Genomic DNA, 23,100 nt, shown 5'->3' on the forward strand with positions numbered 1-23,100 from the left:
AACCCAAAAGAAGCTGCAGATGGAAAGTGACACGTGAATGTCCGCAGGGTCTCAAAAGCAAAGATTTAAGAATGGCATGTCCTGGGGTGTCCCAGGTAGAAACAGCTGGGCCCCGAGGTGCCCACAGGAGAGACCGGAGCAGTCAGGCCAAGAGGTCCCCCCCCCCTTTTCCCCTGGGTGGCCAGGGTCCGAGCGCAGCTGGGGGGTGGCGGGGAGCCCAGGGCCTTGGGCTTCAGGAGCCAGGAGGGATTTTGGAGAGCCCCAGGCAGCCAGTGGCCCCCTCTGCCCGCTACATCAAGACGAGAGCCCCATTTTCCAACACGCCCAGGGAAAAATATACATAAAGGTTGATGTGTTTTCAAATGGGTTTTTGCTTTGCTCTTCTCTTTTCTCCCCGTGAGTATTAACCTCGAGGACCCCGGGGACGGCTCGGCTCGCCAGAGCACCTGCTGGGGTCACGCGCAGTCATTAGCTTTGCGGTCAGTGCAGAATAAACCCCATTTCTCCGCGCCTGGGAGAGCGAGCACCCGCTCCCGGGAAGCCCGCTCCTGCCTCGCTCCTCCAAACTCACACTTTTCTTGCCTGACTTGTTCCTCTGCTGCTATTCTACCTCCAGCTGTGGGGGCGTCGAAGAAAAAGATGAGATCAAGTTGAGGGGAAAAATTGTCTGATTTCTCGAGCCCTTTGTTTCCCAGGCCCCTGGCAAGCGAGGCCAGCTCCGGGCTGGGGGCTGGGAGGCCCACGGGTCTGTGCCAGGTGGCGGCAGGTGCCACAGGCCCCTGGTTCTGGGGAAGGGGTGCAGATCTCTGCGGGAGGTGGGGCACAGGGTGTGCGGGGACTGGCGGGGTACGGCTTGGCTCTGGACACCCCATCCTCCAACTTCTTTCTGTCTTTTGTCAGAACCAAGCGCCTCCGGGCCTCTACACGAAGACCCAGGACCCCGCCAAAGCCCCCAACAGCCCTGACATCCTTGAGATCGAGTTCAAGAAAGGTAGGTGCCCACCTGTCAGAACTCGAGGGAGTGGGCTCTTGGGGCCCTGGCTCCTCTCCCCTCTGCCTGGGAGCCTGGGCACGAGCCCATTGCATCCCTCCTGTGTTTCTGGAAGCCAGAGCTCAGGCAGGGGCTTCAGGGGCTCCCAACCACCCCCTTCCCCGGATGGCGTGGTCCATAGAAGCCTCCAGATTTGAGAGGAAAGCATCCTCAGCTGCCCATCACATGGGGTCGTGGGCACAGGTCTGGAGTGAGAGCATTCCAGTCCCTAAGTGGTCACTTGCCATGGCTTTGGGACTTTGGACAGTCACTCAGCTTTCGTGGGCCTCAGTGTCCTCTTCGGTAAACTGGGGATAGAAGCACCTGCTGCCTGGCATTCTCGTGATGTAGAATGTGGCCTGTAAGGGATGCGTCCTGTACAGGATCCTGGCGCCAAGGGGGTGCTCAGTAAGCGGTGGGTCGTAGAGAGCCGGCCTCAGGGGCCCCTCTGACCCCCCAGCTAACGCCTCAGCTGGTCCTACGCTGTACCCCACCCCTTTACCCCGAACTCAAAACCGCCAGTGCTTTTGCTCCCTTTGGCCGTGGATGGGTATCCTGATCTCCTTATCTTCGCTGCTATCAACAAGACATGTTTGCTGGCCTGGCCCAAGTGCCCAGTCTTGAGCCTGGCACCAGGCACACCTCTTGCCATGGAGGACAGGGGGGAATGCAAGGTGAGCCTGGTGATGAGAGGGGCAGGACCAGGCTCAGAGTAAGGGCTCAGGGCACGCAAGGAGAAGACCTGTCCTGGCAGCTACAGAAATCAGGGAGGCTTCCTAGAGGAGGTGGTGCTAGGCAGGAGCTGGAGGATCCAAGATGGGGCGTGAGGGCATCCCAAGCCTAGACAAGGAGGCTGGACAGTCCATCCACAAGGCGGCTGCCCCGGCTGGACCAGAGCAGAGGGAGAGGGACTCTGCCCCTCCCAGGGCACCTCAGGGACCGAGGATGGGGAAGGGGCAGATCCCTGTCCTCACTCATGCTGGTGTGACCTTGACAACCAACTTCACCCCTCTGGGCCTCAGGCTCACTTGCCCCTAAAATAGGTCATGGAAATGATGCTCACAGGTGTCAAGTACGGTGTGCAGAGTGAGATGGGGGCGGGGGGAAACAGAGTCTATTAGTGCTTGAATATTCCTGGCCTTTCCCGAGAGCCTGGCCAAGCAAGTGGGCATCTCCATTGCTCCCCCCATCTATTCAAACCCTTGAATTTCACACCACTTGGGGACCAAAGGGCCCATGGGCTGAGGCCCCTGACGGAGCTGGAGCCCCGAGTGCCCACTCTGTCTGACCCGGGCCTGGTCTGCAGGTGCCGGGCATCTTCAGGCGGGATGGCCCCAGGCAGCACCTCCGGCAGGTCCCCCCCGCCTGGGGGGGAGCCTGGGTGAGGGTGGGAGGCAGGCAGGAGGCAGCGGGGGTCCCAGACACAAGGCTCTGGCAGCCTTTCCTCCAGAAATAGGGCAGCCCCAAGGGCTGAACCGGAGAAGAAACGTGATCCATTTTAATGATTTGGGGACCGTCTGGAAAAAAAAAAAATAGACGGGAGGAGCCGTCCCCGACTACTCCCATTCACCCTCTAGTTAATTTATTTGAAGTTTTAATCTAATTATTAACTATTTTAAAGGCTAAGAGGCTTTCTCCGGCAGCAGCACCAACAATGTCAGCCCCTCTCTGGGGCAGGCCCCGTCCACGGCCATAATAGGACCGGGAGGGAGAGAAAGGGAGAGGGGAGGGGGGGGGCAGTGGCGAGAGGGGCTTAAGGTTCATTATTGGGCAGACTTACATTTAATAGCAATTTACAACCAAGTTATAAAACCCCTGGAAATGGGGGTGAAGAATGGCGAGGTGACAGCGCCTTGAGGGAAGCCCCTCCAAGCGGCGCCTGGCTAATAAAGACCCGAAAGCCGCTATTGAGACCTGATTGGCACCCGGTCGCTGGCTACATGGTAATGAGCTGGGCAGATGGGTGGGGGATTATCCGCCAACTTTGAACAGCTTTCCTTTGTCACTGTTACAGCTCTCTTGTTAGCCCCCTAATACATTTATTGCTCATTTCACACCGCTCGAGAAAGTGCCCCTTGCTATTCAAAGTCAACCCTGAACCCACCCACTGCCCCCCCTCCCTGCCACCCCCCTTGACTCAGCCCTGCCCTCCCCTCCCCGAGCCAGGCCGCCTCCCTCCTGCCCTCCTGCCACCCGAGACCCGACTTCTCAAAATCCACCGACGCCTCGCCTGCGGGAGCGGGCACCGCTTCACCCCAGCCATCGGCGGGCTGCGGCCGTCCGGGGTGCGGGGCGGCGGGGGGCGCTGGGGTCCACCCGGCAGACCTCAGACGTGGCAGGGGGCTGCGGGGGCGGGCGTGCGTGCGTGTGCATGCAGGCGCGCGCACGAGCCCGAGCTCCGCCGCACCTCGGCCAGGCGGCCTGGGGAGCTGGTGGGACAGAAGGTGCCCCGGCCTAAGACAATGGTGGAGCGTGAAATTCAATTAGTTCAGGGCTGGTTCCAATTTCACAGCCCCTAAATGCAAAAGGGACAGAGAGAATGGGGAGGGTGGGGGGCGCGTTTTTATTGCATTTTCCCTTTCATGCTGGGGGGCGTTCTCGCCCCTTCTCCCCCTCCAGCAGGCCCCAACCTGCACAGGGCCTTTCAAAGAGTCATTTGGAGTCCATATCTGTCAGATCCATTTAAGGCGTTGCGGGCGGAGGGAGAGGGCGGGGTGACAGGCACAGGCGAGCTCCCCGCAGGCCCACTGCCCTCTCCTCCCGCCCTAGGGGTCCCGGTGAAGGTGACCAACGTCAAGGACGGCACCACCCACCGCACGTCCCTGGAGCTCTTCGTGTACCTGAATGAAGTCGCGTGAGTGCCCACAGCCTGGCCCGGCCTCCTGGGAAACCGCCCCCTCGGGCCACCGCTGTCGCGGGCCATTGTGCCTCAGTGTCTGGGCCTGAGGCTCAGGGGCTCACAGGCACCGGGTCTCCTGGTCTGATGGGAGCCTCTGGTGGCCTTCAGCCTTGGAAGGTTAATACCACCCCCACCCCACCCCCGGGGGTCTACTGCCCCTAGGGACAGTCCAGCTAGAGCTTCTGAGCTTTCTGCCAGACCTGAGACCCAGGTAACAGGAAAGATGAGCACTGGGTAGGGCTGGTGCCCTGCAAGGCCCCAGGACAGAGGCAACAGAAGTTGCCAACTCCCTGTGTGACCCTGGCAATCCTTTCCCTCTCTGGGTCTCAGTTTCCCCACCTGTACAGTGGGCAGTTGAAGCAGGTGACCTGGCTCCAAGGTCCTTTGCATCTTGGGTCCTGGGATGGTGCCTGATGCCCTGCGTAGGCTCTGGCGTCCTGCAGCTGAGAGCCCAGCCAGGTGCGTGGCGTCTGACTCGATTCCTTGTGGCAGCATGTGGTTCTAAGGGACCCGTTCTCCCCACAGGGGCAAGCACGGCGTGGGCCGCATTGACATCGTGGAGAACCGTTTCATTGGGATGAAGTCCCGAGGTGAGTCTGCTCACCGCCCTTGGGGGCGTGTCTCAGCTCCCAGAGACCCCAGAGGCCCCTCAGATTCCCATCCCGTTCGGGTGTTGCTACGTGGGTGACTTTGGACACGTTCCTTCCCCCACCGGACTCAGTTTCTCCCCTGTGAGGTGGGGACAGTGGGCCCTTTGCCACTGACTCTCAAGGGCATGATGAGAAGCGCTGTCCCAAGAGCGCGAGGAGGAACCTGGGGGTCCAGGAGGGGCTCGGAGGAGAGGGGAGGCCGGGGATAGGCCTGGAGGTCAGGCTGTCCTGTGCCCCGGGCGGGTCGGCCAGGTTTGGAGGCCGACCACGCAGGGCCGATTTCACAGTCATAAAGGCGGCTTTGAGGAGGTGGCCGGCCCGACAGGGCAGGAATCCCGCGGGGGGTGGGCGCGGTGGGCTGTGCTGGTGGGGGGAGCCGGCCAGGGCCTGGCCCGGGGTCCAGCATGGCACAGGCTGGCCGGGGCTCTGCCTCTGTGTGCAGCAGATGCCACCTCCCCTAGGCTGCCAGGCCTGTTGCCGCCTCCAGCGGGGCCGGGAGTGAAGAGAGGTTTGGTCCCCAACCAAGCAGGTGCCTCTATCTTCTCTTATTAACCAGAGCCCTGTGGTTTTCTGTCGGTCCCTCGCCGGGTCATCAGACCACACCCGCCCCTCCCGGACTCAGTTTCCCCAGGGGGATCTCCTATCCAGAGAGCTGATGGCCACCAGATTTAGCACCCTTAGAACAGGGTGCTGGTCCGGGCGACAGGAAGCGGGGGTCCTCACTTACCTGACTTGTCACCTCTGGGCCCCATTTCCCCAAGTGTGATGTGGTGGGCCCCGGGGTGGAGGTCAGATCCTTCCGGCTCTGACCTGTTTGGATTTGTCTCAAAAGGTGTGGGGCCACTTTGCCTCTTTCCTGTGATTTTTCTTGTTTTTTTCCTCCTCAACACAGCTACTATGACGAGAAGCAACCTAATTGAAACTCTTGGGGAAGGCCTTGTCAGAACAATATAACTAATTAGCTGCTCCCTTTTGTCCTGGCTTAAACCTTTGCCTCTTACCTGTATTAACATCTGATTAAATGTCCCTTTGTCTCAGTCTGCCCTTGGGAGACAACACAATGTAAATCATGCAAGGCAGGCCAAGGGGGGACCTTGGGGAACCAAGCCACAGACCAGCACCCTCATTTTACAGAAGGGGAAACCGAGGCCGGGACTGATGCCCAGACCCAGAGAGGCACAGAGTGGAGGCTAAGAGCTAGAACTCTGGGGTGGGGTAGATCCAGTTCCAGCCCATGTTTGATAGTGGGGTCTGGTGCAGGGGATGTGCCCCATAAATGGCAGCGGCCCCAGGGGCAGGCTGAAAGGTCAGAGGCAGCCTGTGCGTCTGGGAGCTCAGTGTGGCTCAGAAGTGTCCTCGGTGGCACCTGCTGGCTGCCCTTCCCGCACCATCACTAATTGCGGATAGTTATTACCAACCGACCAGGATTGGCACTTGTGGTGAAAATGAATTGCCTTCCAAGGTAAGGACCGGCCTGAGGTCACTCCTTGAAATGCCATCCTGCTGGGTAGGGAGGGTCGAGTAAACATGAACTGAAGGGGGTGGTGATAAAGGCCTGAACGAGGTTATGCCAAGAAGGCTTCCTGGAGGACATGACAGGAGACTAGGCTTCAGCTGGTAGATGTGGAATAAAGAGGGTGGAGCAGGAACATTCTGGGAGATTAGGAGAGAAGGTAGGGGGCACCCCAGGTGGCCCGTTAGGTCTGATGGGGGCTGGGCCCCTGGAGCCAGAGGGAGGCACATGTAGAGAGTCTGGGCTCTGGTGGCAGATGTGAGCCCCCGTCTTGGCCCCATCACCACTAGAAAAGCAACTTAACCTCCTAGAGCCTCAGCTTCTTCATCTGTGAAATGGGTTGTTGTGTGGACCAAATACAGAGAGCTCTGGGTGATAGACTACTACCTTTTCCCCAGAACTGGGGGGGCATCATCACCCCTGAAGTTCAGAGCCTTGAGATTAGCAGTCAGCTCTGACCCCTTGGCTTCTAACCCGTGGTTCCCGGAGCACGGCCTTCACGGCGCCCAGGTACTCTGTGTGTACCTGCGGGGGGCTGTCCCTACATGCGTGGAATTTAGCCAGAGGGTTGTACAGTCTTTGGGGAAGACAATCAGGATTCGGACTCCCAAGAACTTGCTGTGTGACCTTAGCACGTTGCTTTCCCTCTCTGTGGCTCCGACTATCAAAGGTGGCGCGAGACTAGGTGATCTTCCCTCTGGAAGTTGTAATTTGCCTGTTTTCTTACTTGGGTCAGAGGCGTGAGAGAGGAAGGTTGCTTCATGATTTTAGGGTGGTGTCCTGTTTTTATGTCTCCGCTCCGAGTAATTCGTCGTGAGGAAGAATGAGCAGGGGCAATAAATGAGGGTGTTGGGGATGTCCACACGCCACAGTTGTTATTAAGTCTACAGTAATGGGAGAAGCTGTTAATTGTCAATGATATTGAGGGCAGAGCAGGAAGACGCTATTGTCCGTACCTCCGTGTACAAGGGGAAAATGTCATTTGTATTGATTTTACAAAGCTCATAATTGAAATTCGTTAAAGGGCTTGTTTTTTTGGGGGGGGGGGGGCGGGGGGGAGTTGGGTAGGGAGTTGGGCAGTGTTAGTGCCCTGAGTCTGGGGCGGTCATGGGGTCAGAGGGGCAGGGGGCTGGGGAAGCTGCAGATGGAGTGGCTTTTGCTGTATTGTGGCTGTTCACATCGTCATTATCACATTATCTTTTTAACTCTGGAGGGGGGCTAATTAAGTGAAGTAAATGAAATCAGTGGGGAGGAGAAGGGGGGGCAGGGCAGGCAGGAGGGAAGCGGGGAAGGAGCCAGCGCCTGTCCTTCTGCTCACCTTCTCCCTCCTTCTCTAGCCAGCTTGGCTCTCTCCTTAGCTCCCAGCCCTGTCCCTGCCGGTCTCACCTCTGCCTGCCGCTGCCTCTTCCCTCGGCGGACTCCCTCCCCCTCCTCCTCATTGCCTGCTTCTCCTCTTCCCTCCCTGTCCCTCTCCTCCACCCTTCCCATCTGTCTCCCACTCTCCCCTCCTATCTCACTTCCTCCTGACTCCTCCACTTTCTGGCTAAGAAGAAGCAAGGGCTGCCCGCCCATTTACCCACCTGCCTGCCCACCTGTCCAGGCCTCCCAGAGGCTCCACTCAGATGGAATGTTCCAGATGGAGAGTAGAGGGAGAGCTATGAAACAAAGATGTCTGTACCCCCAGAGGCCCACCCTGATCCCAGGGCTGGGGCCTGCAGGGCACCAGGAACATAGAGGATGGCTAGAGACCCACCATGACTTGCCTTCCCATCACCATGGCAACCGCCTCCATCCTTGGCCCTGGTACCCAAGAGGGGAGCCCTTGGGCTCCAGCCAACCTCCCTTCTCGGGCCTTTCCAGATATCTCCCTCTGGATACTGCTTTCCCAAAGGACCAGAGCCTCTGGTCCAGCTGCCCTAACGCCCACCCCACCCCGACCCAGACCCCAGCGGATTGGCGGATCCCACTCCGTTCTGCCAAATCATACCATCCGGTTAACCCGGCAGCCTCAGGAACAGAGGAGACGGATTTAAGCTGCAGCAATGTTTTGGTCCCCACCTCTTCCTCCTTGGTCCACTCACCCCCCCACCCCCCAACTCCTTGCCCTTTTCCCCATCCCCCCCTTGGCAGTAATTATGGTGTGATTGAAGCTGCTCTGCAGAGAACCACTGACACCTCTGTCTTTTTCCTGTAAACACGGGGAGATGAAAATAGACACTCGGAGCCGCTGTGCATGTCACTATGAAGATGTCTGTTGTCTCTTCCACCGCGACAGCGAGACTCACCTGTCATCTCCTCCTCCTTTTTGCGCAGTGGTTTGTATGCCGACTGTCAAAAGCCCCAACTCCATAGTCTTTTAGCATCAGGTTTCTGTCACTGTTTTTTTTTTTTTAAGTCATTTTTTTTTTCCCAGAAGGAATACACAGAAATCATCTGTACCCCCTACCCCTGCGGGGAGGAGAGGGTGGATCTTTCAAATGCTCACACGCACGCACACACACACGCGCGCGCACACACACACACACATGACAGCAGCGACCTGAAAACAGCTTTTTGATCAGTCACAATTAACTTTAACACCTAAGAAAAGGAGCAGGAACATTAATTGTGCAGTGTGTTTGAGGGCTGTGGCTTTTCTTCTAGCCCTCGGCGCCTCCTGCGGCCGTCTGGGAGGGTTGGCGGCCATGAGGCTGGTTCTGAGTGCACAGGGGCGGGCAGCTCTGCCCACCAGACGCTCCCTGCTCCTTTCCTGGGGATCTGCTAGCGTGGGCCAGCAGCGGGTGGCCCTTGGGCAGGTCGTGGCTCTTGCTGGCTGGAAAGTATAGGTGTCCTCCTGGCACTCTGCACACAACCATTGTTGTTCCTTCTCTGGGCTGCTGGGAAGTGATGCTGTGGAGCTGGCCCCGATCTTCTAAAGAGACAAAGCCATCAGCATGCCCACCACACGGGGGTGACAGTGTGTCCAGGTACTTACCATCCAGGCAGGTCTCCGTGGAAGTGAGAATGAAGAGCACTTTGCCTGGGGCTCAGAAGGTGACTGAGGTAGGCCAAGGTCACACAGCAAAACTGAGCTGGGAACTCTGAAGGTGTCTGTTCCGTGAGACTTCTGGTCCCCAGCCTCAGCCCTGCAAATACAGCTTGGACCGTGCCCCGTGCCTGGCCCAGCCGAAGACAGAAAAGCAAGGGGTCAGATTCCCCGGGAGCTGAAAGCAGGAGGGCTCCACTCTCGGAGACTGTCTGTGCCAATATACGGAGAGCCTTGGAAAGCTTCGGGGTTTTTCCGAAATGTAGCAAAACTAATCATTAGAAGGCCTGTCTCCAATTCGCTAAATAGCAAGCTCTTAGTATGTGCCAGGGTGAAAGACCAGTAAGTTTCTGTCCGTGTGTCTTGCTTTAGGTAGCTCTGGGGAATTCCTGCACTCCCGGAGATGAAGTTTCTAGGAGAGTTGAAACTTGCCCTTTAACATGGTGATCACGTCTGCCGTGGTGGAGGCAGACATTTCTCAATGTTCTGCAAACGTCTTTGTAAACAGATGGCTGAACCACTGGGCCTTCCTCCGTGGCCCGGGGCCATCAGAAGCCACTTGTTTGTGGCCCCTTACTGCCCCCCCAGGAGGAGCCCTGACTTCTGTGCTGAGTTTTTGCAGGTTTTCCATGACTCCCCGTTTTCATGCTCTTGGCTTTTCTCAGCCATCCATCCATCTCCGCCTCCAACAGCCTTTCTGGTTTGGGGCTCCCAGCCGCTCGGTAGAAACGTATGATCGAGCCTGTTTGAACTGTTTGCAAGAGAGACAAGGAGGCCGAGCGAGGGCCTGAACATCACCCTGGGACTCCAGGGCTCCAGGGCTTGGGGCTGGTGCATGAACTTGGGACATTGGTGTTTTTCCTGCTGGGGAGGCCATTTGCTCCCAGAAGGTCACAACTGGATCAGGACGGCAGAATTGCCCAAGAGCCACACTAGTGAAATGGGACAGGCTCTTTCGTGGCATGTTGTAATTATATCAGCACCTGGTCTCCAGGTGGGGCTTTGACAAGTATGTCCCCCCCCACACACCCCCGAGACCAGGATATCAGGGGATTGCAATAAGAGACTCATCTCCCAGAGAGGCTCTTTTTTTGCTTGGGAACACCTCGGAGCCAGGGTGAGAGCCCAGGCTTTTCTTCCTCGGCCACAGCCATGGCTCCCCAGATTTGCATTCCTTTCCATGCCCTGGTAAGCACAGGATCGCTTTGCCAAAGGACCTGAGGAGCAACCTGGAGCAGAGAAGGGAGATCCAGATGCTGCTCCCATTGACCTTGGGCAAGTCACTTCCTTCCCAGGGCTTCAGTCTGCCCATCTGTAAAAGTAATGTTGGGCCACACTGGCATTTTAAGGACGTCTTGGTGGAGCCCGGGGTCTGCAGAGGGGCCTCTGCTCCCCCCAGTGGGGTCTGGGCTCTCTCTTCTATATGCTGGGCTTTTGCCAAAGACTGAATAATGGGTTTGCAGCTCAAAGTTAGAAGAACCGGGCACCAATGGTCTGAAAGGGCCTCTCCTGGCAGCTGACATTTTTCCGATTCCCAGAGTGAAAGATCGAAGACTAGAAGGTTCTTTAGAGGGGGACGTTTATGACTAGTGACGACCCTCAGCCATGCCCATGGTGCCTTTGGGCTCCAAGTTCGAAAACAATCTCCTTTTTGATTTTGGGGGGTGGGGGGGAGGTGGGTGGTTAAAAACATTTTTTAAGTTGTGGTGAAACCTACATGACATTTACCATTTTAACCATTTTGAAGCCCACGGCTGAGGAGCAGTAAGGGACGTTCACACTGTTGTGCAGCCATCATCCCCATCCACCTCCGGAATTCTGTCTTCCCGAACTGAGAGCCCCCACTGTAGCCCGCCCCCCAAACAACAACCTCCCTCTGCCCCCTCCTCCCCGCCCCCCGCACCCACCATCCCACGTCCGCCCTCTGTTCTCCAGGTACATCCTCGCTGTAGCAGGTGTCGAGAATCCCTCCCTCTTTAAGGCCGAATAATATTCCACCGTGTGTATATGCCACATTTTGTTTATCCCTTCAGCCGGCGACGGGCATTGTGGTGGCCTCCGCCTTTCGGCTGTTGTGAATAGTGCTGCCAAGAACGCGGGCGCACAGATCCTTTCTGATTTTTAAAGCAGCCAGTGTGGAAGGACGGTGGTAAATGTTCGGGATCCCTTTAAATGTGCCCCCTCAACGCTGTAACGTTATGTGGTGGGAAGAAAGGAAGCTTTCAGAGTCGCGTTGGTGGGAGGGGGTCCGTTCTTGCTGCTTCCCCAGGGCAGGTGTGCCTGTGGGCGCTCAGCATGCTCCCCGGACATGCCGCGTGCGCATGGCCAGTCCTGCCTCCTGGGGCCTCCGTGTCCTCAAATCCAGTGTGGGACTCCTAATCAGACCTCCCTCCCAGCCAGGACCATGCTGAGCTCAGGGGCAGTCCCCCCAGTGTCACTTTGGAGACCCTCGGCTCCAAGCAGGTTGTTTAGGAGGTGGAGACACGGGGCCTGAGGTCATCGGGAGGGGGCTCGAGCAAGACCACCTTCCCACGACCTTCTGGGTTTGGGCCCCATCGCCAGCTGACCCACGGGGCGGCAGATAGCACCGGTCAGGGACTCGGCGCCTCGATCCAGGTCCCAGCTCCACACTGGGCACGTTCCGTCTGCTCCCGGGCTCGGTTTCCCCACCTGCACGTGGGGTCGGTGCGGGAGACCGCCAAGCCCTCCGCCGCCGCAGAGATCAGGCTGTATGTGCAGAGACGTGGCCGGCGAGGGAGCCTCAGGCTGGAGGTGGCATGCATGCGTGCACACGTGTGTGCAAGTGTGTGCACAGCTGTCCCCTCCCCTGGCTCCCCAGTGGAAGGGAGGAAGGGATATTTGGGGCCCTGGGCTCCACCGTAGTTGGTTTAATTACAGGTTTTCAGCCGCGGGCCGGTGGGCACGCGTTGGGAAGGAGGGGGGAGCCGCTCCGAAACCCTGTCATTTTCCAACGTCTGAGGGCCTCTTCAAAGGGGGGCATCCAGACATTTTCTCCACAAGCCGCAGAGTGGACTGTCGTGGCCCCAGCATGAGCATAATGACAGGCGCATTTTGCAACAAGCTGGGAGTGAATGGGTCCGACCGGCTTGTCTCCTGTCAGACGAGTCATTATTATTTTTTTTTTTTTTTGTCATTTGCTGACAGTTTGGGTTTCATGCGTTTCTCTCTTTTTTCTCCTTTTCCCCCTGCCTGGAAAAATGGCTAGGTATCTACGAGACCCCAGCAGGGACGATCCTTTACCACGCTCATTTAGACATCGAGGCCTTCACCATGGATCGCGAAGTGCGCAAAATCAAACAGGGTCTGGGCCTGAAATTCGCCGAGCTGGTGTACACGGGTGCGTAGACCCCCCTCCCGAAGCGAACAGCACCCTCCTCCAGTCCTGCCCCACCCACCACCATCCTCAGGAGAGCCTGAAAGAGGCAGGGTGACGGGGGTCGAGCGAGGGCAGGGGACAAAGTGAGGGGGTGGGGGGTGCCGACACCTGCCTTGTTCACGGGGTGTTGAGGGACCCCCCCAAGATGGCCAGCTGCCTCCGCACCTGGGATTTGCACAACTTCGGTAGTGTCATCCCTAGGGTGGCCGGCTTCTACCCAGCACGTGCCAGGTGGGGACACGAGCCATCCCGGGGGCTCCTCCCAGGGTCCCAAGGAGAGGTGCAGCCAGCTCCTCTTACAGATGAGGAAACAGAGTCTCAGGGCAAAAGGACCTTGTACAAAGTTACACAACCGGAAGTGGCCTAGCTGGGTTTGACCCCAGGCCGGGCTGTGACCAGGCAGAACCTGGAGCTGCCACAAGCAAGGGAAGGTCTGCCTTGACCAAGAACTTGGTCCCAGGCCTGGGCATTGCCCGAGCCAGAGGGAGCCCGTGCACGGGATGACATTAGCACACGGTATGGGGGGCGGGCGGGGGGCCATGTTCCAGGTGAGACTCGGTGCCTTATCTGTCACAGAGCTGGAATCCAGGCCTCCTGACTGCAATCCCATTCCTCACACCGTGTAACAGGGGTCCCCAGATCCAGCCCATGGCCCGATTCTGTTCAGCCCATGAGTGAAGCCTAGTTTTTTACACATTTTTGAAATGGTTGGGGAAAAAAAAAACTGTTTATTAATACTATTTCACGTCCCGTGAGAATTCTAGGAAATTCAAATTCCAGTGCCTGTAAATGGCATTCGGGCACGGCCACGTGCACTGGCTTACATGTTGTCTGTGGTCGCTTCCGAGTGCCAGGGCAGGGTTGAGTCGTCTGTGAGAGAGAGCACATGACCTGCAGAGCCTAAAATATTTACTAACTGGCCCTTTCCTGAAAATGTTTGCTGACTCTGCTCTATAACGTGAGAAGGTACATCAAATGGTCCCTCTGAGCTGTGGTGGGGGACAGGCTGCCGCCCTAGGTGGGGTTGACAACTGCGGGGGCCTGGACATCAGGGGGACCCGGCAAATTGCATATTAATAATCCGTACTTGGGATAAGCCTCCACTGCCCTCGCCTCGTCCCCTCCTCCTCCCCTCAGAGGTTTTATTCCCTTTGAAAGCTCCAAATCACTGTAACTCATCTCGGGATTTCAAGGGGACTCGGTGGTTATTGGCTGGGTGATTTCTCCCTCCCATTGTATCTGGCAGCTTTGAAGCTGGGATCCACACCCCCCCCCCCCCCCCCCCCCCCCAGGTACAGACAGGTGTTTAAATACCATTGTCTCCTGCAGGCTCTCTTGCTCAGCGGGGTTTCAGCAGAAAGGTGGATTCTGGTTACAGAGTAGGAGAGTCATTAAGCCTGGCAGGCCCATAGGGGAGAGCACCTGGCCCAGGCTGCTAGCTCAGAGGCTCCTCTAGGGAGGCCGAGTTGGGGCAGGCCGCCAGCTGCCCTCCCCTCCCACGATAGAGGGGCCTCCACCTCTCTTGCTGCAGGAGCCCGAGCTGGGCAGTCGAGGGTATTACCTAATCTTAGCTGCACCAAGGTGAGGAAACTGAGCCCCAGGCAGGCCAGGACACAGAACAAGCTTTCACGGCTGATGAGTGGGGGCTTTGAGCCCAGGACAGGCCGGCTTCAGAGGCCAAGTGCTCGGCCACTCCAGCGGATCCAGGGTGGGCGGGAAGGTGGGCTGGGGCCCTTAGGAAAGGGAGATCAAGGGGTCCCTCAGTGTCTGGGGCACAGCTTGGCCCACAGGCTCAGGGCCTCTACACCTGACTGCTGGGGTGGAATCCTTATTCTGTTAACTCACCGAGCCCTCCAAATCCCCAAATGAAGTACAGTGATTAGGACCTTTCAAAGGATTATTGACACTCGCCTTCCCAGGTGCCGCTGATGTCATCAGGCCCCTGTAGATGTCACCTTGGCCTCGGGCAGCAACTCGGAGGGGCGCTTTGATGTGATTTCTCATGTTAGGGAGACATGAACATTATAGAGCGGTTTAAGCAAGTTACTGAACCTCCCTGTGCCTCGGTTTCCTCATCTGAAGGGTGGGGATCATAAATGTACGTGTCACATAATGAAGACTAATTACATAAACACTTGTAAAGCATCTAGAACACAGAGGAATGCGATTTCAGCGTGGGTCGATAAACTACAAATGCCTGGCGTGGTTTCCGAAGATAGAGTCAGGGACCTGGGGCCTTGCCTCCGGCTGGGTTTATGACCTTGAGTAGGTCTGTCTACCCTGAGCCTCAGTTTCCCGTCCTGTAAAATAAAGGGCACCAGGCCAGGTCTCTTCCTGCCACACTGCTGTGACACAGGGCTTCTTCCTCAGAAACACAGATAGGGAGACTGAGGCACAAGGAAGCCCTTCTACCTCAGCCCCACTGCTAGATGCCCTGTCCATCATCCTCTCCTCACCCCATCCCCAAGTTTCCCTGTGGGACCCAGCCCACAAGGGCATCCTGGCAGGACCCCAGCTTCGGGACCCCTCCCTCTCCTTTAGGGCACAGAGCTCACCTCCTCTCCCTCGCCTGTTTCTTCAGCAGGAGAACGGGTAAGATGCCCAGCTCATACAGGGGGCTGTCGTCCCGATTAGCATAGTGCGTGGCCCAGCCCCAGACCTGAAATACCCATGCAGCACGCCAGGCTCACTGTCCCTCGCCCCAGGCTGGGTCTGCTGGGAAAAGAAATCTGAGTGCAAGACCCCCATGCGGGGGAGGTAGGAGATCCTGAGATAAAGCGCAGGCCAGGTGCTCCCACGTGGGTTTCTGCCCCCGCCCCAATCTCTGGCTCCATCTCCTCCCTGTCTTCCAGCCTGAGAGCTTAATGGTCTAATTATCCTGACTTAGCAAGAGGGCCAAGCCACTGAGGCATGGCCGGCGGGGGGTGGGGAGGGGGCATCAGTGTCCCCTCCCGTGGGGGTCAGGAACACTTTTCAGGATCTCACTGTGGCTGGGGATACCTCTCTGGGTGCCCGTCTCCCTGTGTACAGGGAGGGCTGGTGGAGGCCATATTCAGATCTCGAATTTAAAATGCTTAGTGCTGGCCTGCATCCCATCAGGGAATCCATACACCCCCCTGGAGAGTGCTCATATCTCATTGTGCAAGTGAGGAACTCAGGTACAAAGCGGGTACGTTGCCTGTCAGTGTGGAGCAGGATGCAAACCCAAATGACAGGTGGCCGGAGGGTGGCCCAGTCTCTTCTCTCCCTGCCCGGCCCTCCCTGACCTCTGCAAGCCACTGGACCCTATCCCAGAGAAGGCCTGCTCCCTTTTCCCACGGAGAGCCTCAGCAGGTGCCCCTGGAGGCCCAGCCTCCAACAAAAGCCACAGACCCGGGGCTGACCTGGCCCTTTATCAGGGCAGGAGATCGCTCACCATCTGGCCGCACAGCTGCCCAGGTGGGCTCACCTTCCCGGCTCCGTTTCAGGGAAACCCTACCCCTTGAGCTGTCCCTCCCCCAACCCTGGCCACAGCCCGCCTGCCCTCCACAGAGACTAGAGAGGAGGTGGCTGTCTGCACGTCTGAGCCTGTTGGTGCCGAGGTACTAGCCCCGGGGCAGCCTGGGAACTGAGCACACAGCCTTCCCTGGCCTGAGGCCTCTGGGGGACAGAGTGGGGTTGAAGAGGGGTGGGTAGCACATTTCCCAGGCACCTTGTATACTGATGGATGTTCCATCCACAGACAGGAAAACTCCCAGATTATCATATGAGGCAGAGCTGTTCTACTGTAGGTCCGGCCCCAGGCCCCTCACTGCAGCCGGTGTGTGATCTTGGAGAAACCTCAACTTCCCCGAGCCTTACTTGCTCACTCAGAAAAGAGAGAGGTGAAGAGAGTTTTTCTCATAGGCTGTTTCTGACGATTCAAAGAGCTTAGCCTGTGCTTCATACATACAAATATTTGCATAGGAAAATATTAGCAGCATGTAGACAGTTTACTGATGTCTGAGATGGGGGTGGGGGGGGACGGGGGGCTCTTCCTGGCTCCTGGCCGGGACGCCAGCATGTGGACACCCGGGGCCTCCACACACAATAAGCCCACTGGTCCTGGGAGGGGGTACTGTGTCATTCCCACTCAGGAGATGGGGAATCAGAGGCACAGAGTGGTGAAGGCCACAAGCACGTGGTCTTTCTGACTCCGAGCCACTACCCAGCTGCCCCTGCTGGGTGCTCCTGTCGCTCAGCCCAGGCTCACACTTGTCTGAGTCTTACCTGAGGTCTCCTGCCCCACAGCTGTCTGCCATCCTCAGGAGACTGAGCTCCCTGTGGGCAAGGGACAGCATCCCTTCCTGGCAGTGTTCCCAGGGCCTGGCCCATTGTGCTGAATATCTGGCATGAGGCAGAGGGTTAGCTCCCCTCCTCCTGATCCTTGGGAGGTGACTGTTTGCTAGGGCAGGGAGGGCCCCTCCCTACCCACAAGAGACCTGCAAGATCACAGGACAGGGACGCGGGCTCCTTGAGGCAGCTGATGCAAGACCCTCCCCCAAGGTCGGCCATGATGGACTGCGGCTCGGGGTGCCCTCCCTATACTCCCAATCCTAGGCCCCAGCACAGTGGGCCTCCCTAGCGCCCTCACTGTTTCCTCCCTACAGGTTTCTGGCACAGCCCAGAGTGTGAATTTGTCCGCCACTGCATCGCCAAGTCCCAGGAGCGCGTGGAAGGGAAAGTACAGGTGTCTGTCTTCAAGGGCCAGGTGTACATCCTCGGCCGGGAGTCCCCACTGTCCCTCTACAACGAGGAGCTGGTGAGGTAGGTGCCCCCACACTGGCCCCCCGGCCGGGGAGCAGACCGTCATGGCCACTGTCCCTTCTGACCAGCTTTCTCAACAAAGATGCGCCTAAGCATGTATGGGGCGGGGGGGAGGAGACAGTCGTGAAGAGAACCGACGCTACCTCTACCCCTGTGGACCTTCCAAAGGCACCAATCAAATGATCACCTGAACGTAGAATTAGGCAAGTGTCGGGCTGTGAGGAGGTGCAGGATAGTCTGGCTGGGTATAGTAATGGGTATGGAGAAACTTCCCTGAGGAAGTCACCTTTGAGCTGGCCTCCAAAGGACAGGAGCTAACCAGGTAGAGAGGGAGCAGCGAAGTTTCCAGGGACACGGTCACGGGCAGAGGTTCTGGGCCTTGGAAGAGTCCAGAACATTCCAGGCACTACAAGAACACCGGGAGCCAGGGGCCAGAGCGTGAGGGTCCCGGAGCCAGATCTTAAAGGGAAGGAGCCATCAGACCTTTTTCTTTCGAGGGTCCTTCTGGCTGCTCTGGAGAATAGATTTAGGTGAGGTGGGATTGAGAGGAACAGAAGGATTTGACAAATGGTTAAGAGGTTAAGAATGGAAAGGGCTTGGATGTGGAGGGAGATGAAGAGGTATAGAATTGCCTGGCATGAGCAGCTGGGCACACGTGGGTGGCAATTCTTGAATTGAGGGGATTCTTGAAGGAAGATCCTACATCTGGGCTCAGACACCTTGAGGGTGAGCCATCTTGGAGACAGACCAGGAGAGTATCCAGTCAGCCCTTGGACTCACGAGACTAGAATTGAGGAGGAAGTGGGTAGAAGACAAGGCAGAGTGGCAGACATCTCGAGGTTTTCCGAAGCCAGGAGGAAACTGGCCGGGGAGGGGAGGGTCAGAGTGAGCCGGGGCGGGAGACAAGGAGGGGTGTTGAGGCCACGCCGAGGGTGCTGCCACGGCCCCGGGACAGGCTGCCGAGCCCTGGCAGGCTGGGTCAGAGGCAGCCTTGACTCTTCAGCTGCACCTACACTTGTGCATGAGACTGTGGCCTCCATGGAGGATCAAGGCATCCACTTTGGAGGTCACTTGGCCACACAAGAGGTGGGGACCGACAGCCCCACCTGACTCAAGTCCCAGGCCCAGCTTAGCCCCGGCGGAGGCCTGTTGGGAATTAGCGTGCGAGTTTTGTTTGGCGGTCAATATTATTTCTCTCTTTCCCGTCTCCTCACCGCGTTGAGCTTCTCCCCCCTTCCATCTTTCTAAACACTTTATAAGCCATAAATATAACCGAATCAGTTTAGATCAGTCGGGGTAAATGTCAAATTATCTTCTCTCTTTCTCTCTCTGGCTCTTTCTTCCCTCCCCCTCCGAATCAGCAGCCTCTAATAATCTGCCCAACCCTTCATTAAACCTTACAGCCTCACTCAGGGAGATTAAATGAAGAAAGTAAAAAGGGGAAGGAAAAAAAGAGAGAAAAGCAGGCGCATTTATTCTCACTGTGTCTCCGACCATTTCCCCTTTCTTTTTGATTTCTACATCGCTGACTTGAAAGCCCTTGAGTGACAGCCTCACAGGGACCAGCGAGGAAGCCGTGAGAGGTAGCAGAACTGGAAATGCCGTGGCACAGTGGGTAGAAAGTAACGTAATTATAGAGCAGGTCAGAGCCACTCGAATGAACAAAAATAAAAGCACAGAGGTTTTCTGTAGACCATCAGGGGAGGTACAAAAAAAAAATCATTGTAAACTCTTTTTCCACCACCCCCCCCACCACCACCCCAAACCACAATTTTAAAAAGAGGTTTTTCAGCTCCCGAGAAACACCTCTGGGAACTCTTCTGCAGCCTCGAGCGCGGGACAAGTGTGTCCCCGGACGTGGGCCCCTCTTTACCGGGGCTGCTGCGGCGTCCTGGGAGGGGAGCAGGAAAGTTTGTTTTGACACGTGCGAAGTGGTGATGAAAAGGCAGATGCACGTGGAGGGGAGCTGGAAGGGGCTCTGAGCCCTGGCTTCTCCCTGAGCAGAGCACAGGGGTCCTTCCAAAGGGGACGGGTGATTCAGACAGTAGCAGCGTGTTCCAGGATTTGATTTGTGTGGGGCAGGGTAAGCTTTCTCATCCAGAACAAGGTCTGTAAAAGGGAGCTGCAGAGCCTGATGCTTTAGTTTGGTCCAGCTTTTTCTCTGCCCAGTGAGGGGTGCCAAGAGGCAGCCTTTCCGAGGTCCGACATCTTCCCCCTTACAGGGGACTTGCTGGTCTGCTCCTGGTGGCTTGCGCCACCTGAGACCTGGAGGGGCCAGCGGAGGTGGGGAGGAGGAAAGAAGGGGTGGGAGTATGGGAGTTCATGTGCAGCTTCCTGGGCCTATGAAGGTCAGGGCCGGGGCATGGTGAGGGTAGGGCGACAGAGCCCACGGTCCTGAACAAGTTGCAGGGCCGCTGAGCACGGACACCCTACTTGTTGTTGTCAAAAGTCCACAATCCACAAAGAGCCAGCCAGAGGCACAGCCTTAGGGTCTCAGGGGGGGAAAAAAAATAGCAGATTCCCCTCTGCCCTCCTCCTCCCCAATCTCACCTCTCCGGAGAAGGCTCCTGAGGGGACAGGCCGCCTCCTTGTCATCGAGAACCTTGAGACAGCTTTGTCCTGAGGCTGGAGTTCTGGAGACAGGAGGACAAGGGGCTGATTCAGAGTAGGACGCGTGAGAAACAGAGAAGGGACCCCCTCCCCGCCAGAGGCTTGGAGGGTGGCCGTGCGGAGCCAGATCTGAGACCACAATGCCCTGAACTTGTCCTCAAAGAGCTTATCCCAGGCATGATTAAGGCAGATGGGTGATTGATTGCTGACGTCTGCTGCCCCACCCACGTACCGTGGGCCCTGTTCCCTTCTTGCTCCTATTTCCCCAGCACCTGCAGACCACAGGTGCCTAATAAATGCCTGAATAAATGAATGAGTGAATGAATGACATGAGTCATGGTGTGGCAGCCGCATCAGTTCCTGTGGAGTCAGTGATAACACTGAGAGGCCCATTTGACAAGTGAAAGCCTGAAGCTCACCGAGCGGAAATGGGTACCCTAAGCTCTGTGGCGGGGCAGGCTGGCAGAGCTCGGCCGTAGCCCCGGCCGGGAGGACTGTGGTTGGGAAGGGTTCCTCGAAGAATAGCTAAGTGAAAACAGCCCAGAAGATGAAGGCTGTCGAATCTGGAAGATGGCAGCTGTGGATGGGGGAAACGTTTATAACAGTGGCAGCTGAGCAGGCCCTTCTCGGGGCCAGCCGGCGTGGGGCAGGTGCCAGGTTTGTGGATGGATCTCAGTGCCGGGGGCGCTGAGAGCTTCAGGGGCGCTGTCACGAGTCCGAGGCTGTCCCGGGTGCACCCCGTGGCCTCCCGGGCCTTCGGGCCACTGGATGCCATCAGCTGTTGCTGGAGATTTCTCTCAGAGCCCCCCCCCCCCCACCCCACCCCAGCCCTGAGGGCAGAGCTGGCTCACAGATGTGTCCTCGGCTTACAAACGCAGTTCTCTGGTTCGTCGGAGGACTTCGCCGGCTGGCACTGGCCGAGCCGGGACCCTACCTGCCCATTCCCGTAGCAGGGCTGAGACTCCTGCTATCCGGCCCTGGACACGGTGCCTGGCCCATAGTAGGGCTCCTGAATTGGACAGAAACGCAATGAGAAGCCAAAGTGTGGGCCAACCCGGCTACCCGTGAGCCTGAGCTGTCGTCCCTAGCCCCAGAGATCCCCGACATCGGAAGCGAGGCCTGGGGGCGTGCTGACAGCCTTTCACTCTCTCTCTGCAGCATGAACGTGCAGGGTGATTATGAGCCAGTCGATGCCACTGGGTTCATCAATATCAACTCCCTCAGGTGAGCAGCTCTGGGCCCTGATGGGGTCTTCGGACCCCCCAGGTGTGGGCAGCAGGCTCTGATAGGGACCTCAGCTGCTCCGACTGCTGGCCTGTCCTAGAGAAGCCCCATCTTCCCGTCCCTCTGCCCACAACATCTTCAGTGTCTGCTTTGGGCCCAGCCTGCTCCTATTCTCAAAGGGGCAGAAGGCATAGCCGGAAGCCACACAGGGCCCTGGGTGCTTGGGTCCCCTGTTTCTGGGTCCTACCCTTTGCCTCACTCACTCCCACCCTCTCCAGCTGCAAGAAGGACTCCACTAGGAGTCCCTTGCCTGGGCAGGTTAGAAAGGCAAATGGCCCAGAGGTAGAAAGGAACCTCAGAAAGTCACCAGGCCAGAAGGCACCTGGTGCCTACCTGTCACCATACCTGAGCTGCAGGTCTAGCTGGAAACCATGCTAGCTAGCCACGTGGATGCCCATGGCCTAGTGGGATAGCATTCGTCATCTGAAGCCACTCAGACTTGGGTTCAGATCCTGGCTCTGCAGGATGGTCCTCTGATCCCTTCTGGATCCCTGGGAACACAAGTGGGGATATTGACCATAGCCACCTCACAGGTGTGGCATAAGTTTGCATGAGTCCCAGGAAATCAAGCACTCAGCCCAGACCCTGGCCTGCAGGAAGAGCTCACGGGCTCAGCCCGGGTGTAGCCCGGGGAGGGGAGGGGCACGCACAAAGGCAAGCAGGGTCATTTATTACCAGCACCTACCATACACTCACTTCCAGGCATTCTCCTGGGTCGTCCCATTGAATTCTTAACACAAATTTGCAACTCCAGAACAGGCCCAGAGTGGTTAAGTAAGCCATCCACAGTCACACAGCTAGGAAGCTGTGGAGCTAAGTCCAGAAGGTGTGTCTGTCCAACTCCCAGTTCTGTGTCACCAGCTTCCTTCTCTCCCGGCTTGGCATTGGGAAGAAGGCACGAGTCTCTCTTGTCTCCCTGACTCATGTCCTGGGCACAGAGCCACCCTTTTCTCCCAACGCCAGGCTCTCGTCCCTGGAGCCGAGAGACTGGGAGAGACGCTGAATCCGGCTGACCTTCCCGGGGTGCTCTCCACTCCAACAATCATGTCCACATCCCCCCCTCCCGCCTCCTTCGCCCTCTGTGTTTTATGACTATAAACCCTTTTAAATGGCTCCAAACACATCGGGTTTTCATAATGGCCTCTTCATTTCTCCCATTGCCAGTTAAATGCTTTGTCTTCAACAATACCAAGCAATGTTTTCCCCCAAAGATAAATTAATTACATTATCCTGATTGGAGGGCAGGAGGGGCCAGGGCAGGAGCGGGAACAGAGGGGGAGAAAAAAGACAACTTCACACACATCTTAACTAACAGCTGCCCCCGCCACCCGGGTTCTGCCTGAATTAATTGAACGGAGTGCATGTTATTGTTAATTTACATTTTTCTTTGTTTTCAATCTGGTTTACAGGCTGAAGGAATATCATCGCCTTCAGAGCAAGGTCACTGCCAAATAGACCGGCTGACAATGAGGAGCTGGGCCTCCTCATTTGCCCATCTCCCAAGTACAGGCGCTAATTGTTGTGATAATTTGTAATTGTGACTTGTTCTCCCAGGCTGGCAGCCTGGTGGGGGTACCAGGCCCCAGCTTTGTTCCCTGCTCCCCTGTAGCCTGCCGAAGTGGTCATCGGAGGGAAGGGTGGAGGCGGCTGCAGTGGGGAGATGTAAAGTGACAATTAAAAAAAGATACATGAGTCTTCCGTTTCTTTATTTCTGCAGAGAGGGTGGGGGGGGGGCGTGTGTGTGTGTGTGTTGCCAGTCATGCTCTTCTTAGTCCAACCTTGGTGTTTTCTGATTTAAGCGCTGCCAAAGCCACCTTTTGCTCGGGAACCTGTTTCTCTGGAAGGATCGGAGGCTCTCTCCCCCAGCGAAAACCAGGGAATCCAGATATGCCCCCCTGAGAGCCTGG

The 23,100-nt window shown here is 57.2% G+C and overlaps 1 protein-coding gene across 1 annotated transcript in view; it reads left to right on the forward strand.

Moving 5' to 3' along the window:
* The window catches only part of ASS1 (argininosuccinate synthase 1), a 50,632-nt gene extending 27,747 nt beyond the window's left edge, over nucleotides 1–22,885 (forward strand). The window contains exons 10-16 of the mRNA XM_032418415.1: nucleotides 901–991; nucleotides 3,800–3,884; nucleotides 4,455–4,519; nucleotides 12,344–12,475; nucleotides 17,143–17,299; nucleotides 21,068–21,133; nucleotides 22,603–22,885. Coding sequence (XP_032274306.1) covers nucleotides 901–991; nucleotides 3,800–3,884; nucleotides 4,455–4,519; nucleotides 12,344–12,475; nucleotides 17,143–17,299; nucleotides 21,068–21,133; nucleotides 22,603–22,648 — 642 coding nt within the window. The 3' untranslated portion in view covers nucleotides 22,649–22,885. The remainder of the gene's footprint in view (nucleotides 1–900; nucleotides 992–3,799; nucleotides 3,885–4,454; nucleotides 4,520–12,343; nucleotides 12,476–17,142; nucleotides 17,300–21,067; nucleotides 21,134–22,602) is intronic.
* The last annotated feature ends 215 nt before the right edge of the window (nucleotides 22,886–23,100 follow it).

Source organism: Phoca vitulina, unplaced genomic scaffold (assembly GCF_004348235.1).
Source record: "Phoca vitulina isolate PV1807 unplaced genomic scaffold, GSC_HSeal_1.0 scaffold21, whole genome shotgun sequence".
NCBI classification, from domain to species: domain Eukaryota; kingdom Metazoa; phylum Chordata; class Mammalia; order Carnivora; family Phocidae; genus Phoca; species Phoca vitulina.